Source organism: Cynoglossus semilaevis, chromosome 6 (assembly GCF_000523025.1).
Source record: "Cynoglossus semilaevis isolate Cse_v1.0 chromosome 6, Cse_v1.0, whole genome shotgun sequence".
NCBI classification, from domain to species: Eukaryota; Metazoa; Chordata; class Actinopteri; order Pleuronectiformes; family Cynoglossidae; genus Cynoglossus; species Cynoglossus semilaevis.
The window spans coordinates 2389665-2402973 of NC_024312.1; the positions used below are offsets into that span (position 1 = coordinate 2389665).

Here is a 13309-nt window from a genome sequence, read left to right on the forward strand (position 1 = left end):
GTTTTAGCTCCTGCTGCGATCGTGTGGAAAATCGGACAATATTTCAAGATGAGACTCAGTGAACACTGTACGACATCTATTGTTATACCTAACAGCTACGTCCACGTCTTATAAACCGTCTATGGTTTCAACAAGATGAAGGTAATTTACAGTAAATATCCAGATAAAACATCCAGTGACCTGCACACAGGCAGCAGTTTTTTTTTTGTTTTTTTTTAATACATCCCACCTCACGCCCACACTGCCATTACCATCACCTCCTGCATGCCTTGGTTTACTCCCCTGAGGCAGCAGATGTATCACAGCAGGTCTGATCGTCGGTGGAGGCGTGGATTATTAATAATACGACCATTTGTCGAACATTCACATTAAAGTCAGTGACAAGGTTCAAGCCACATCCGCGTATCGGAGCATGGACCACCCTGATGGGACGGGTTCCCGAGGAAATCCATGCCGGCCTGGTGTGGGTGCAGCAGTCACTGGTCTGGGTTGATGAATGACTTTCTGTCTCGATGGATTTCATCGGCTGTAAGACCTTGGAGGAGGTGTTCACGTGCTCTGTAGAAAACCAAGGAAAGCTGACCTCCTCCTCCCCAGGGTTAATAAAAGGTCACAGGGGGCAGTCCATGAGGTCAGCGCCCTACGTGGCCCCTGTCGTTCCTTGATGCTTGGGAAGGTCAAATGTCAAGGGGTCTATGTACATGAAGTGAACAAAGCACAGAAGCTGTTCTTCCTCAGTCACTCAGTGTCCAGTGTTGGACGAGAACGTACAGCAGTTCTTCACCTCCTGCTCTCCTGGTTCTGCTGCTTCAGGTGCAGCAGTCTCGCTCCACGTGGCAAAGGAAGTGGGACGGGGAAGGCAGGGACGTGGACGTGCAGGGATCATTTGAGGGTGGAGAAAAAGTGGGATTTGTGGAAGTGGAGGCGAGGAGAGAAGGGTAAGGACTCATCTTGTCGATGTTGACGTAGGTGGTGTTGAGCAGGACGTAGTGCTCCCCGGTGAAGCTGGCGAAGATGGAGGAAATACGCGACACGAGCTCGGAGAACGAGGGCCGGCGCTCCGGCTTTGGATGCCAGCACTCGATCATGACCGTGTAGCTGGAGGAGAGGAGAGAAGAGGAGTGAGGAAAGAAGTCCACGAAGCTAACGTTTGAGTTTCAGGTGGTTTTTCTACATCATCAGTCACCAATAAAAACAGGTGTGAAACACACACACACACACACACACACACCTGCTGCCATCGGACTTTCTGTGCGAACAGTGTGTGAAAGTGTCATATTTAGGAATGTGGACTATCGGACTTTCTGTGCGAAAGTGTCATATTTAGGAATGTGGACTGATCTCGATTAATCACAAATAATCCTGATCAGTTTTTTTCACCTTAATAAGGCCAAACTAATGTAACTGTTCTGTGATCCCAGGGCGTCGGTGTCGGTGTCGGTGTCGGCGTCGGTGAAGTGTTGAAAAACCTCTTCCTTCTCTCGTCGGTGTCGGCGAAGTGTTGAAAAACCTCTTCCTTCTCTTACCTCAGCACAACAACACTGTCATTATTGGAAATGATCAATAACGGCGCTCATCACCACGAGCCCAGAGTTTCTGCTGTCACTCTAACGCCCTGTCATCCTCTGAGCAGTGAAGAATTGTGGGAATGTTTGGAGGCGTGCATCCACTCATGACGTCTGTGTTTAATTTACAGCTCGAGAACTTTTGCCCTCGGCCTCCCTCACCTGAGCGCTCCCACTCCCCCCTCCCCCCCCCCCCCACTCAGGCTTCAGTGCTGAGTGAGTCGGTGTCTGCTCTCCACACTCTCTGAAAACACCATATGAATCTTAATTCAAGCGTCTGGTGGTATTTTTTTAAACTCATTTTTCTGAGCTGAGTTTACTCTTTGATGGCTCTGATCTGATCCTTTGTTTTAATCACACAATAAAAAGAAACAGAAATATTCCACTAGAATTACGAGCTGCATCATTTTTTAAAACAAATGTCATGTTCACGGAGCACACATCCATCCATCCGTCCTCACTTGGATGATTTATCACCACGGCTGCGGTTCAGTTCTTTTTTTTCTTTTTTTTTTTTTCTGGCAAACTGTGGCCTGAACTAATCCAAAGAAAAACAGGAGAAGAAAGGATTCATCGCTGTTGGCACCAGCGTCAGAAACCAAAACAACAACCATGTCCTTGGTTTGACGGTGGATCAGAACAGAAACAGAAACACAGGAGAACAGATGATGATGATGATGATGATGAGGTGCTGCAGTGACGCGTCATTCTCTGCCAGAGACAACTTGACTTTAAAGGTGCAGTTGTGCTTTCATTCAGCTTCTGATCAGCAGAAGAAAAGTTTTTGTGGACGATGTCTCATCTGCCCCAGAACCACGTGTTTGCCAACAATATTGTCCAGGATTTTAAACAGCGCTGACCTATGGAGACGACTGTGTTTGTGGTTAGGAAAAAAAAAAAAAAAGGGACTTACATGTCACCCCCGCCCCCCCCACCTGTGGTGCGGTGTAAGGTTCGGACGAGGAGTGAAAGGAAATGTGGGAGTGTTTTAAAGGAGCCTGATGATGATGGATGAACTGATACTTATATATGATAGCTCTCTCTCTCTCTCTCTCTCTCTCTCTCTCCCTGCAGCTCTTCCCTGTTGTCAGACTTGAGCTCCTACACCAGGCTGTATTTAAGTGCAGTAAATCACTCATAATAACTCTGTGTGTGTGTGTGTGTGTGTGTGTGTGTGTGTCAGGGAGCACTCACAGGGCATCGGGGCAGAACTCGGGCTGCAGCAGCCTCCTCCCCTGCAGGAGGAACACGGTGATGTCGAAGGAGTTCACATCGGAGTACGGTGGCGCTCCGCGGGTCATCAGCTCCCACAGCAACACGCCAAATGACCACTGTGGAAGAAACAAACAAAAAATAAAAATAAAATCTCCACGATCCTTCACCATCCAGCAGGTGAGAAGAGCGAGTTCTCACCACGTCAGACTTGGTGGTGAACTTGTGCGTCTGCAGACTCTCCAGAGCCATCCACTTGACCGGTAACTTCACTCCGCTCTTGTTGTGGACACTGTAATACTCCTTATCGTAGACGTCCCGGGCCAAACCAAAGTCTGCAACCTTCACGGTGTAGCTCTCGTCCAACCTGAGGACACGACAGTCAGGAGGACACAAAGATCAGTCTCAGAGAGTCAGTGGCACGACAACGTGCCACAAAATTGACATCAAAATGTAGTTTTATTTTTCCGTTTTTTAAGGTGAATTATATGACACTGCACACATGATAGAAATGTTGAAATGGGTGGCTCAACGGTAGTCCTAGGGGGCGCTGCAGGAAAGGTTTGTAAAGCAGTGGTGGCCTTCGTGTGTGAACCAGATGAAGTGTGAACCTACATGCAGTTTCTGGCGGCCAGGTCTCTGTGGACAAACTTCTTGCTGGCCAGATACTCCATCCCTCTGGCCACCTGCAGCCCGAACCCCATCAGATCTTTGACTGTCGGGTTCTGAACGGAACACAACAAACATCAGACTTTGGTTCGGACTAAAATGTTACGCGACGTTCTTCTCGCAGACACACAGTCGCTGTAGAAAACACACACCAACATTCAGAAACATTCATGTCCTTACGTGAGCCTCATCACGGATGAAGTTGCGCAGGTCGCCGTGCTTCATGTAGGGCAGGACCACCAGTGGGGAGCCCTCTGGTGGCAGACAGATTCCCAGCAGAGAGAGGACATTGGGGTGGCTGAAGTCCTTCATGATGATGCCCTCCTTCAGGAACTGCGACACCTCCTCCAGATCAGTGATGCCTAAACAGTGACAAGCTTTTAGGCTGACGTTCAATGGACGGTGCAGTGGTCCCACTTTTTCTTAGGACGGTGGAGGCATCAGTGGCTCCATCAACACTTTGTTGTGACTGGTGTGAATTGACATTTCTCAGATGTAAAGCTCTACATGAAAAGTCAAGTCCAAATCCTAGTTGAAATAAACGAGCAGACGTCTCAGAACCATCTAGAAGGTCGTTCCATATTTACCTTTGGGAAATCAGAATAATAATGTTGGGACTTTAAAAAAAAGCCAAACCAATCCCCATTTGCCGATTATTTCTGCACTTTGACCTCGCTGACTCAGCACTAATCTGGTTAGAGATGGAGACGGTTCCTGTCTGGAGACTCCAGTCATCCAGACCCAGTGACATTCAGTTTCCTGAGCCTCAGATTCTAGGTCAAGGAACATAACCAGGTTATAGTTAAGAGTGGGGGGGGTGAGTGAAGTCATGTGGTCGCAGGAATCAGCCTTTGTCATTTAAAGAAATATAGATAAGAGATAAAGAAAGGTGAATCACTTCAAGGTCTCAGAAAAAATAAATAAAAATAAGCCAAAAATATAAAAGTGCTGACGTTAAGGTTAAGGTTTAAATCCCCGGTGACTCTGTCACTCTTCTGTCCTCATTCCCACTGAAACATCCATCTCTGACTCTCCCAGTGACAGGATGAGACAGGAGCCTAACGTCGTCTTCACCGTCGGCCACTCATCCGTCACTGTTGTCCACAGATGGACGTCTTCATCGCCGCGCTGAGATCAGAGTCTTAATGATAGTAGAGCCTCATGATATCAGGCCATCATTAGGTTCCAGTGATGTCAGCAGAGGTCGGAGGCGGGGATTACGGTCTGGATGTAAAGGTTTATAAAGAGTCGGAACACGAGCCTGGAGGAACGTCAGTCCAAGAGATCAAATGGACCAATAGAAACAGAGCTCTGAAGGAAAACAAGTTCCATGATTGATATGATCAATAATGGAAGCCACGACGGACGATGATAAGCAAATGTTTTCTCTAATGCTTTATTGCCCATTTTCCACCAAATGAGATCAGCTTCAAATGTTTGTCAATTTGTAGATTAGGATTTAATTTGGCCATAAATAGATGATAAGTTAAAACAGGAGGGGGCAGCTGTGAGTCGTCAGCGTGTGCTCTCCTGGGAACAGCTTATTAAAGTCATAAATCAAAGAGCGTTTGTTCTTCCATAAATAGAAGTTCATTATTAAGTTCAACTTTTTTACATTTTCAACCACAGACTCAGACACATCTGTGGTCTCTTCTGATTTGGTACTGGATCAGTGAGGCAAACGTCCTAATGTTGGTAAATGACATGAAAGAAAAAAACAACCTTCAACCTTTGTCCTGAAAGGTATAAGAGTAGGTGAAAAAATAGAAAAAAACCCAAAACTATATCTCTGTGTTTCCTGCATTTAAGTCTAAAAATAAAATGAAAAAGAGGAAATTAAAATTCTAAAATTATAGTATGGTGTCACCCTTTCATTACCATTGTATTTGTTTAATTTCTGAAGGGTTAGCGCATCACTACTAAGTGATGGCCTATGAGGCCTATGCCAAGAGTCACCTCTAGGGGAGCTCTTTATCAGGTCAGATCTTCTGTTTTGGTTCATCTCAAACCAACAATCCAGACAGTGGTCGACAGAAAAACCTGTCGCAGAGCTTCAATAATTTTAACAAGATTCCTGCCTTTAAAAAAGGAAAGATCGTTGGTAGAAGGAAAACCTTTTTTCTGTGTGAAGTGTGAAGGTAAAGTTGGACGTCTTCCTCTAGATAAAGTTTGTGTGTGACACGGTACTTACGATTCAAAGACTTGACGGCACAGTGCTGCTTCTGCCCGTCTGGTTCCAGCAGAGTTCCATGGAAAACACATCCAAAGTGACCTGCAGGTCAGGACAGGAGACACGGAATTCACCTCGTGTAAAAACATTTCCTAACAGCGTTTCCTAACAGGCCTAATGGAACAAACCAGGCTACTGTAGACAGTGATATATGAGAGGCAGCACTTTCAGGTCTGAGGACAATGAGGTCCATCTGTGGGGCGGGGGAACAATAGCGGCTCAGACCGTAAGCTGTAAAATAACCAGGAATCATTCAGAACAAAAACCAGAAAACCTTTTTCTTGGCTGTTTTCGAGCTCACGGTTAAAAATGTGACAAGTCTGAGCACAGTCAGTGATGACGTTTCCCAAAGACTGGGTCGAGGGCCCTCAGGTGGGTCACAAGAGATTGTTTTTTGGGTCGTCTCACATCATGTTTCCCAGGAGTTTACGACTAATGTCTATCGACTTGGGTCGTGAAGGTTTGTGACATTTTAAAAAAGGGTCCCCAGAAAAAAAAAATGTTTGGGAAACAACTTTGTTGTTAACAGACCTGTTCATCAAACATGACTCTGATCCTTTCATCTGTACTGGAGATCCAGCAGATGAACCACTGCGAAGCACGTCCATATATGGACGCAGCTGTACAGAACGGGAGCCTCGGTTTGAACACTCCACTTGGAGCGGTGTGTACATATATTTATATATATATATATATATTTAACTTTGGTTCATTTACATCTTGGTTCACTCAGAGCCTCTCTCTCTTTGATCAAGAGCACATGGTCGTCTGATTGGCTCCAAGATCACAGCAGTCCAGTGAATTCGTTCTCTGTTCACAGTGTTAGCAGCGTGATCTCAGGCCACGGCTGGAGCTCCTACATGCACTGGAACTTTATGGACAAAAACACGTTCACCTGAGCCTCCTTAACGCCTGGTTTCACCGATTCTGACTCTCTCTTAAGTTACCCCGGCCCTCACACCAAACCTGCCCCCTCATGTAACCCAGTCTGGGGGTTTTCATCTCAGACGCAACAAAAGCTAATAACCTGTGTCAAACCACACTGACTTATGGTGCGTTTTATTGAATAATTTCTCTTCTCGAGGACATGAGGTCCTGCCCCAGACTGGGAAGAGGTGGAATGAAATGAGCGCGGCATTCTCCTATCACGTCCTCGCAGATGGCTGGGGGTGTTGGATTACAACTCCCAACAATGAACCCTGGGAATGCTAGCTGTGAACAAATCATCCTACGCCGCTCTCAAATACCCTGCTCTGAAATCCAGGCTTTTATTTCCTTTTACGGGGGATCATTCAGTCGAGGGAGGGGAGGGCGGGGGGGGGGGCGCGGTCTGCCCGAGATTTTTGGGTGTTCCCTTCTTCCTCTTCCTTCTGCCCCCCCCCCTCAATTTGATGTTAAATCTGAACTGCAGTTCTGAAGGACCTCAACAAACACCACAACACTGGATGATTTCTTTCTTGTCTCCGTGTCCGTGGCTCGTGGTTTTATAGAGCACATAATTAAGCACTTGTGGGCGACTTAAGCCTTTGTGCAGCTTTACATAAATCCCATATTAAACCCGAGCGTTCTGGACAAAAGTGAACGTCAACATCGATTACATGGATTCCAGCAGGATTAAATGTTTTAGTGAGGAGACGCCATTTTGTATCATTTCTCTGTCGTGGAAAAGATGAGAATTTAAGTTTCTGGTTTGAGAAGAAGAATCTCCTGATGAACAAACAGAGAAAAGTGAAGTGCTGTAAAAGAAAGTCAAGATGTTTTTACGACTTCTTTAAATTAGTCGAATGTGACTTTATAACATCAGTAACTATACGCTGATGATGCTGTGATCTCAACTGCTAGTTTTAGGTCTTTTATCGCTCAGGTTGTGTAAACAGTAAGTCCATCATGGTCGCATTCAGGAAGAAAAATGGAAAAAATTGATGACGGTATGAAAACACGGGTAAAAAATCCTATCATTGTTATTTCACCGAAACATCGTCCAAACCAGGCACTTAGGAACATTCAGTACATTTTTAAATCCAATTTTTAAGATCTTTGAACATGAATGTCTATCTCAGCCAGGTCGTACTTCAGTCTCGAAGGTTGGAAAACCAGGAAACAACACATCTACCATCGGCCATGAACGAATGATCGTTCATTCAAATGGACAACGCTGGTAAACAACATGAATTCATCCACCATCCACCATCGGCCATGAACGAATGATCGGTGATAATTTAGGCAGAACTGATCGTTCGCTGGTAAACAACATGAATTCATCCACTCATTCATTCGTTCACTCGTTCACTCGTTCATTCCAGCAGTTGAACCACAGTCGAGGACACGTGATCCTGATGATGATTTACTGCTGGAGTCCGTCTGACACTGACCTCTGCCGATGATTTGGTTGAGGTGGAGCAGCAGCTGTTCCCTGGCGATCACCACGTGCTGCACCTCTGTCAGCAGGTCCGGGTGGAGACAGGACGGGTCTATGTGGACCGGAGCCATCAGCAAAGGTGACATCAGCTCGCCATCCATCCCCAGACCCATCCCGGCGCCCAGCGCCCCCAGTCTGGGAGACATCAGCTCGCCGTTGCCACCAAAGATAGGAGCGGCTGCCCGGCACGTCTCAGGCCTGTCTGTGCCCTGATCTGGAGAGGCAGAGGAGATGAAGTGTCAGGTCAAAGGTCAGCCACTGTATCAGCGAGGCCACTTCATGAGGTCAAGGTCTGATCACGGAGACAGACCGTGACCTGACCCTAGGACGATGGACGCTGGGAAAACAAAGGTTCTGATTTCTGAGTCCATGCTGAGGATCGGATTAAAGATTCCATGGAAGAACACTGTCGTAGCATTGATTCATCAGAGAATAACAGTATGCCTCTGTACTGGTTTGGGGCTGCATTTCAACCCAGCACCCAGCACTTGTAATTCTTTAAAATCTTTATATTAAATTTTCAGTACGATTAAAACTGTCCACTTTTTCCCGCTGGAAGAAAACTTGTAATTTTCTTTTTGGGGAACCATGAGAAACAGGTGTGTCGGTTGACCAGGGACCGTCTGTTAGGTTACAGTCCACCGACCCCCAAACACCCCCCGAGGACAAGTGTTAATCCATCCATTAGAAACCTTCTCAAATGTTGACTTTTACAGACACTTTCAAGTAGAAGGAAAATTGCTTTGGCCTTTATTGTCAGGGATCATAACTGCCCCCCCTCCCCCCCCCCCCCCACAGCCCTCAGAGAGAACCAGACCACAGGTGACTCACGTTACATCAGACAGTTTTATTCAGATGTGACTAAACCTAGTCTGTCTTTGTCGGAATTTCCTCGCATTTTTACCAATTTGTATTTTTCTTAGAACTTCTTATAAAAACGTACAAAAGTTTGAAGTACTCGATATCATGAGTCATGTCCAACATCTGGCTCTGGGCCCACAATGTTACATGTTTATTTTGGTCATGTGAGTTTAAAAGGAAGTTTGACTTCCCCTGTTCAACAGACAGGTGGTGCTGTTTGCAGCTGTATTATTACTTTAGGTATTTTTAGGAATTACATTTTTTTCTTTAGTTTGTAACTTTTATTTTACTCTGAAATAAAAACTTAATGTTTCCTTTTTATTGGTTGGTCCAATTTAACTGTTGAAATGTTTTTGCGTTGAATCAATGTGGGACAGAAGACGGGGGTCGGGGGGGTCGGGGGTGGGGTCGGGGTCATGTGATGACATACCTTCCAGCAGGGTGGTTCTATAGTCCACTGACTCGTGGGAAACCATTTCATTGGTTGGGCTAACGCTCCTTGCGTTAGCTAGCCTGTCCAGATGCTGGATGTGGCCGCGGCCGTCGTACCAAACTTCAGACAGATCTGAACAACAACAACAACAACAAGAGAATCAAATCTGAAGAAGAGCAGAGACGCCTGACAGGAAGTCTCCGTTGACTTCCTGGTGTTGATCCGTGTGACTGTGGAACTCACCGTCGATGTGTTTGTTCCTCTTCCACAGCAGCAGCGTTCCCAGCAGCAGCAGGATCAGGCTAACGCAGACACAGCCCACGATCAGAGCCGTGTAGTCCGGTTCCTGAGCCAGAGTCACCGTACCCAGGGTTCGGATGGAGTCCGCCTGACGCCACTAGGGGGCGGAAGAGAGGGCAGATGTTACGGATGTCAGTTAAACCTTACTGGTACAGCTGGTAAATGACAGGATGTTTCCAGACTGTTTACTAATGCAGTGGAGCTGCAGTAACCTCACAGGTCTGGGTCCAGGAGGGCGACCCGACGTCCTGTTACTGGACCTTCACTGACCGCCCGTCTGGATCCAGACCACACACGTGGTTCAGGTCTGTCGATCCTGAGCTAAAATTTACATTGACGACGACGGATGTGTTACATCCTGTAGATGAACTGTACGACTGTTACTGGGACGGACGAGAGGTGACGTGTGATTGGTGGGACACTGGGAGACAGGAGGCCCTGATTGGTCGGGGTAAACAGCTAATGAGTTCACAACAATGGGTTAATCATGGTAATGAGATTGGTGCTTGCAATTTAATTAAGACACAATGTGCTCACACACCTTCACACACACACACACACACACACACTCAGAACATCTCATCTGCAGCAGCAGTTCAAACCTCATTTCCACTAAACTTAATAAAAGCAGGAGGCAATATCACTGATGTGATCTGGCCCCGAGTGTGTGTGTGTGTAAATGTAACAAAGTGTGTGTGTGTGTGTGTGTGTGTGGAGATAGCAGATAAATAAATACGTCTGTGCCTGTGGGAGCTCTGGAGGATATTGTCTGACCCCCAGAGATAAAGGCTTCATTTCTGAAGAGCACTTCACAGGTCAGTGGTGATGGAGCTGAGAAGGTCTGAGGCTGGAGCTGATGATGGTGAAGGTCTGAGGCTGGAGCTGATGATGGTGAAGGTCTGAGGCTGGAGCTGAGGTCATGGACTGATCTTCAGGCCTCTCTCTCTCTCTCGAGTTTCTAATCTTACTTTAATATATTTCTGTCATTTTTAGGGCGTTATTAGAATCAAGGAAGAATTTCCATCCAGTTTTATCAAAGGACTCGTTGTCAGAGACACCGAACATCTGTCGTCTGTCCGACAGGAACAGAAGCTCCGATGTGTTTCCTCCAGATCCTCTGTTGGAGATGACAGTCTGATGGTGAGGCCTCTCACTCAACACACCCTCATAAATTCTCCAGCAGCCGTATCTCGTCTTCGTTTGTGGGGTTGAATCCGGGCGGGAGAGGCAGTAAAGTATCCCGCGAAGGATCAGGAATGCTGCAGGAACGAAGCCTTCCATGAATTTCCCCAGAGCCTTGAGTGAGTTCACTGTAGCAGATCCTGTTACTGTGTGTTACCGTGTGTCACGGTCCTGAGGATCCACACTGTGACTTGATGTTTTTAATTAGCCTCCATCAAACGGGAACTGGTTTTAGTTGCAGCTCAGACACGTTGAAGAAACTCAGACAAATTCAGTTTGTTCTACAGCTCGGCGTGGCAGCCTGTCTTCAGACCGATGTTGTGAAGTGATATGAACGTTTCATTGTTCAACGTCTCATGAATCAAGAGCCCAGTAATAAAACTGGATCAATGATCAGGGTTCAGTGTCTGCACGTCTGATCAAACCCTCTGGATCGTCACAGTCTTTGGACTCAGACTGAACTCAACTCTTTGCACGACACTGTCATTAGAATAATCGTCTCGACGGTAACAGATGTGTAACTGTTGTGTAACAGTCAGCAGTTTTGTGTGTCTGTCCAGAAGGACAATGGAGGGTGTAGACGTTTAATTAGCCTCTCTCCAAACACTGTGCTAATTTAAGAAGTCGCTTTGTTGACCCACTGTTCCACAGGTGACAGTGAGTCCAACTGGTGGGTGTGCACACACACACACACGCACACAGACACACACACACACGCCACCACGCCGTCGTCACCAGCAGGGGGCTGCGGTCGGTGCATCGTCTCTGTAACAAACGGCCTTAAATATGGAAACACCTATAAAAGTATCAGGGTTATTTGTTTCGTGCTTATACGACCGATTACGAACGCGACGCCACGACGCTGTCGTCACCAGCAGGGGGCTGCGACTCACCTCCACCTGCAGCTCCTTGGCTGGATTAGCCTGCAGCTCAGTGGGGACGGTGCACTCCAGAGTGTTCCCGACCAGAGTCAGAGTCTCACAGCTGTGGTTGGACACAGTCAGGACCTGACATTTCATGGCTTCTCTGTCCATACGGTCGCCCTGTGTTTGAGGGGAGACAAAAAGGACAGAGGGAGACGGAGGGAGACGGAGAGAACGAGTGAGGAACAGAAATGAAGGCTGCAGAGGGTGGAGCTTCTAATGTCAAACCCAAAACACCTGATACTGGTGAAAGATGCAGTTAAAGCTCTATCCTTTATCACCCTAACCTGCTGCACACGTTTTTAGACAGACAGACAGAGAACTTTATTAATCTGTTCCCTTCAGGAAATGTAGGGAATTGCTGAAGGCTGCAGAGGGTGGAGCTTCTAATGTCAAACACAAAACACCTGATACTGGTTAAAGATGCAGTTAAAGCTCTATCCTTTATCACCCTAACCTGCTGCACACGTTTTTAAGACAGACAGACAGAGAGAGAACTTTATTAATCTGTCCCTTCAGGAAATGTAGGGAATTGCTGCTGTTAGCAGAAGAAGCTACGCATGCTAATAATGCCTCACTGCTACGGCGTGTTCTAGGAAACGTCTAAAGTGTGTAATAAGTGTGTAAAAAGTGTTAGCCTTCTGTGTTTCCTCATCCTGATTCATCGTCACTGACAACAGTTGGAACCAATAAAGAGACAAAGAACAACGGACTCTGACTGGAAACGCATGTGACATGGAGCACGTGTGTGTGTGTGTGTGTGTGTTAGTCAGGCTGTCGAGTTTAACCGTAATCTTTGGAAAAGAAACAATGTCGTGTCTGAAGTCGTGTGTGTGTGTGTGTGTGTGTGTGTCGCCCCATTGGTTCCCAACTCTTTGTGTCGTTGTTGTTTCGTTGCTAATTCTCCACTGGTTTTCTCTCTCTCTCTCTCTCTCTCTCTCTCTCTCCCACACACACACATAAACACACTTGTCGTGGTTCAGTAAAAGCCAATAAAGAGAATGATCACATTCCTTGCGTGACAGTTTGGGATTTAACAATTTGACACAGAGTAGCTGCTGGCACCTGTTCCTGCCCTCTCTCTCTCTCTCTCTCTCTCTCTCTCTCCCTCTCTCTCTCTCAGTCTCAGTGTTTCCAGCTGCAGGTGTGACTGCGTCGTATAGAGGAGAGTCATTAAAGTCATTAACCGTCCTGACAGAGCGGACGGTCGATCTAAACAAACCGTCGTCTGACTAATTGGACGACGCTTCTCACGCTCCTCAAACTGATCAACAGATAAGAGGCTGGCGTCACGCCACCGTCAACAGCCCGCCTGGTTCGTCCTCGGAGTGAGAGTATTTATTGGCAGCCATTTTGGGGGGAGGGTTACAACTATCAGATGGCACGTAACGAGCCCGGGGGCTTTGCCCCCTTCTCTGGCAGCCGGGGCAGAGCGGGGTTATCAGATGGCATTAAATGTGGCCTGTTATGATATGAGGCCTGGTTCTGTCCCCCGTGGGTAAAAACAAGGGGGTT

At 46.8% G+C, this 13309-nt stretch overlaps 1 protein-coding gene across 1 annotated transcript in view; it reads right to left on the minus strand.

The window, feature by feature from the left end:
* Positions 1-208: 208 nt before the first annotated feature.
* The window catches only part of met (MET proto-oncogene, receptor tyrosine kinase), a 48630-nt gene continuing 35529 nt past the window's right edge, over positions 209-13309 (minus strand). Inside the window, exons 12-21 of the mRNA XM_008311183.3 lie at positions 11765-11914; positions 9633-9786; positions 9387-9521; positions 8049-8309; positions 5638-5718; positions 3627-3808; positions 3393-3502; positions 2979-3144; positions 2760-2896; positions 209-1098 (exon numbers count right to left, since the gene is read on the minus strand). Of these exons, the coding sequence (XP_008309405.1) occupies positions 810-1098; positions 2760-2896; positions 2979-3144; positions 3393-3502; positions 3627-3808; positions 5638-5718; positions 8049-8309; positions 9387-9521; positions 9633-9786; positions 11765-11914 (1665 nt within the window). The 3' untranslated portion in view covers positions 209-809. The remainder of the gene's footprint in view (positions 1099-2759; positions 2897-2978; positions 3145-3392; positions 3503-3626; positions 3809-5637; positions 5719-8048; positions 8310-9386; positions 9522-9632; positions 9787-11764; positions 11915-13309) is intronic.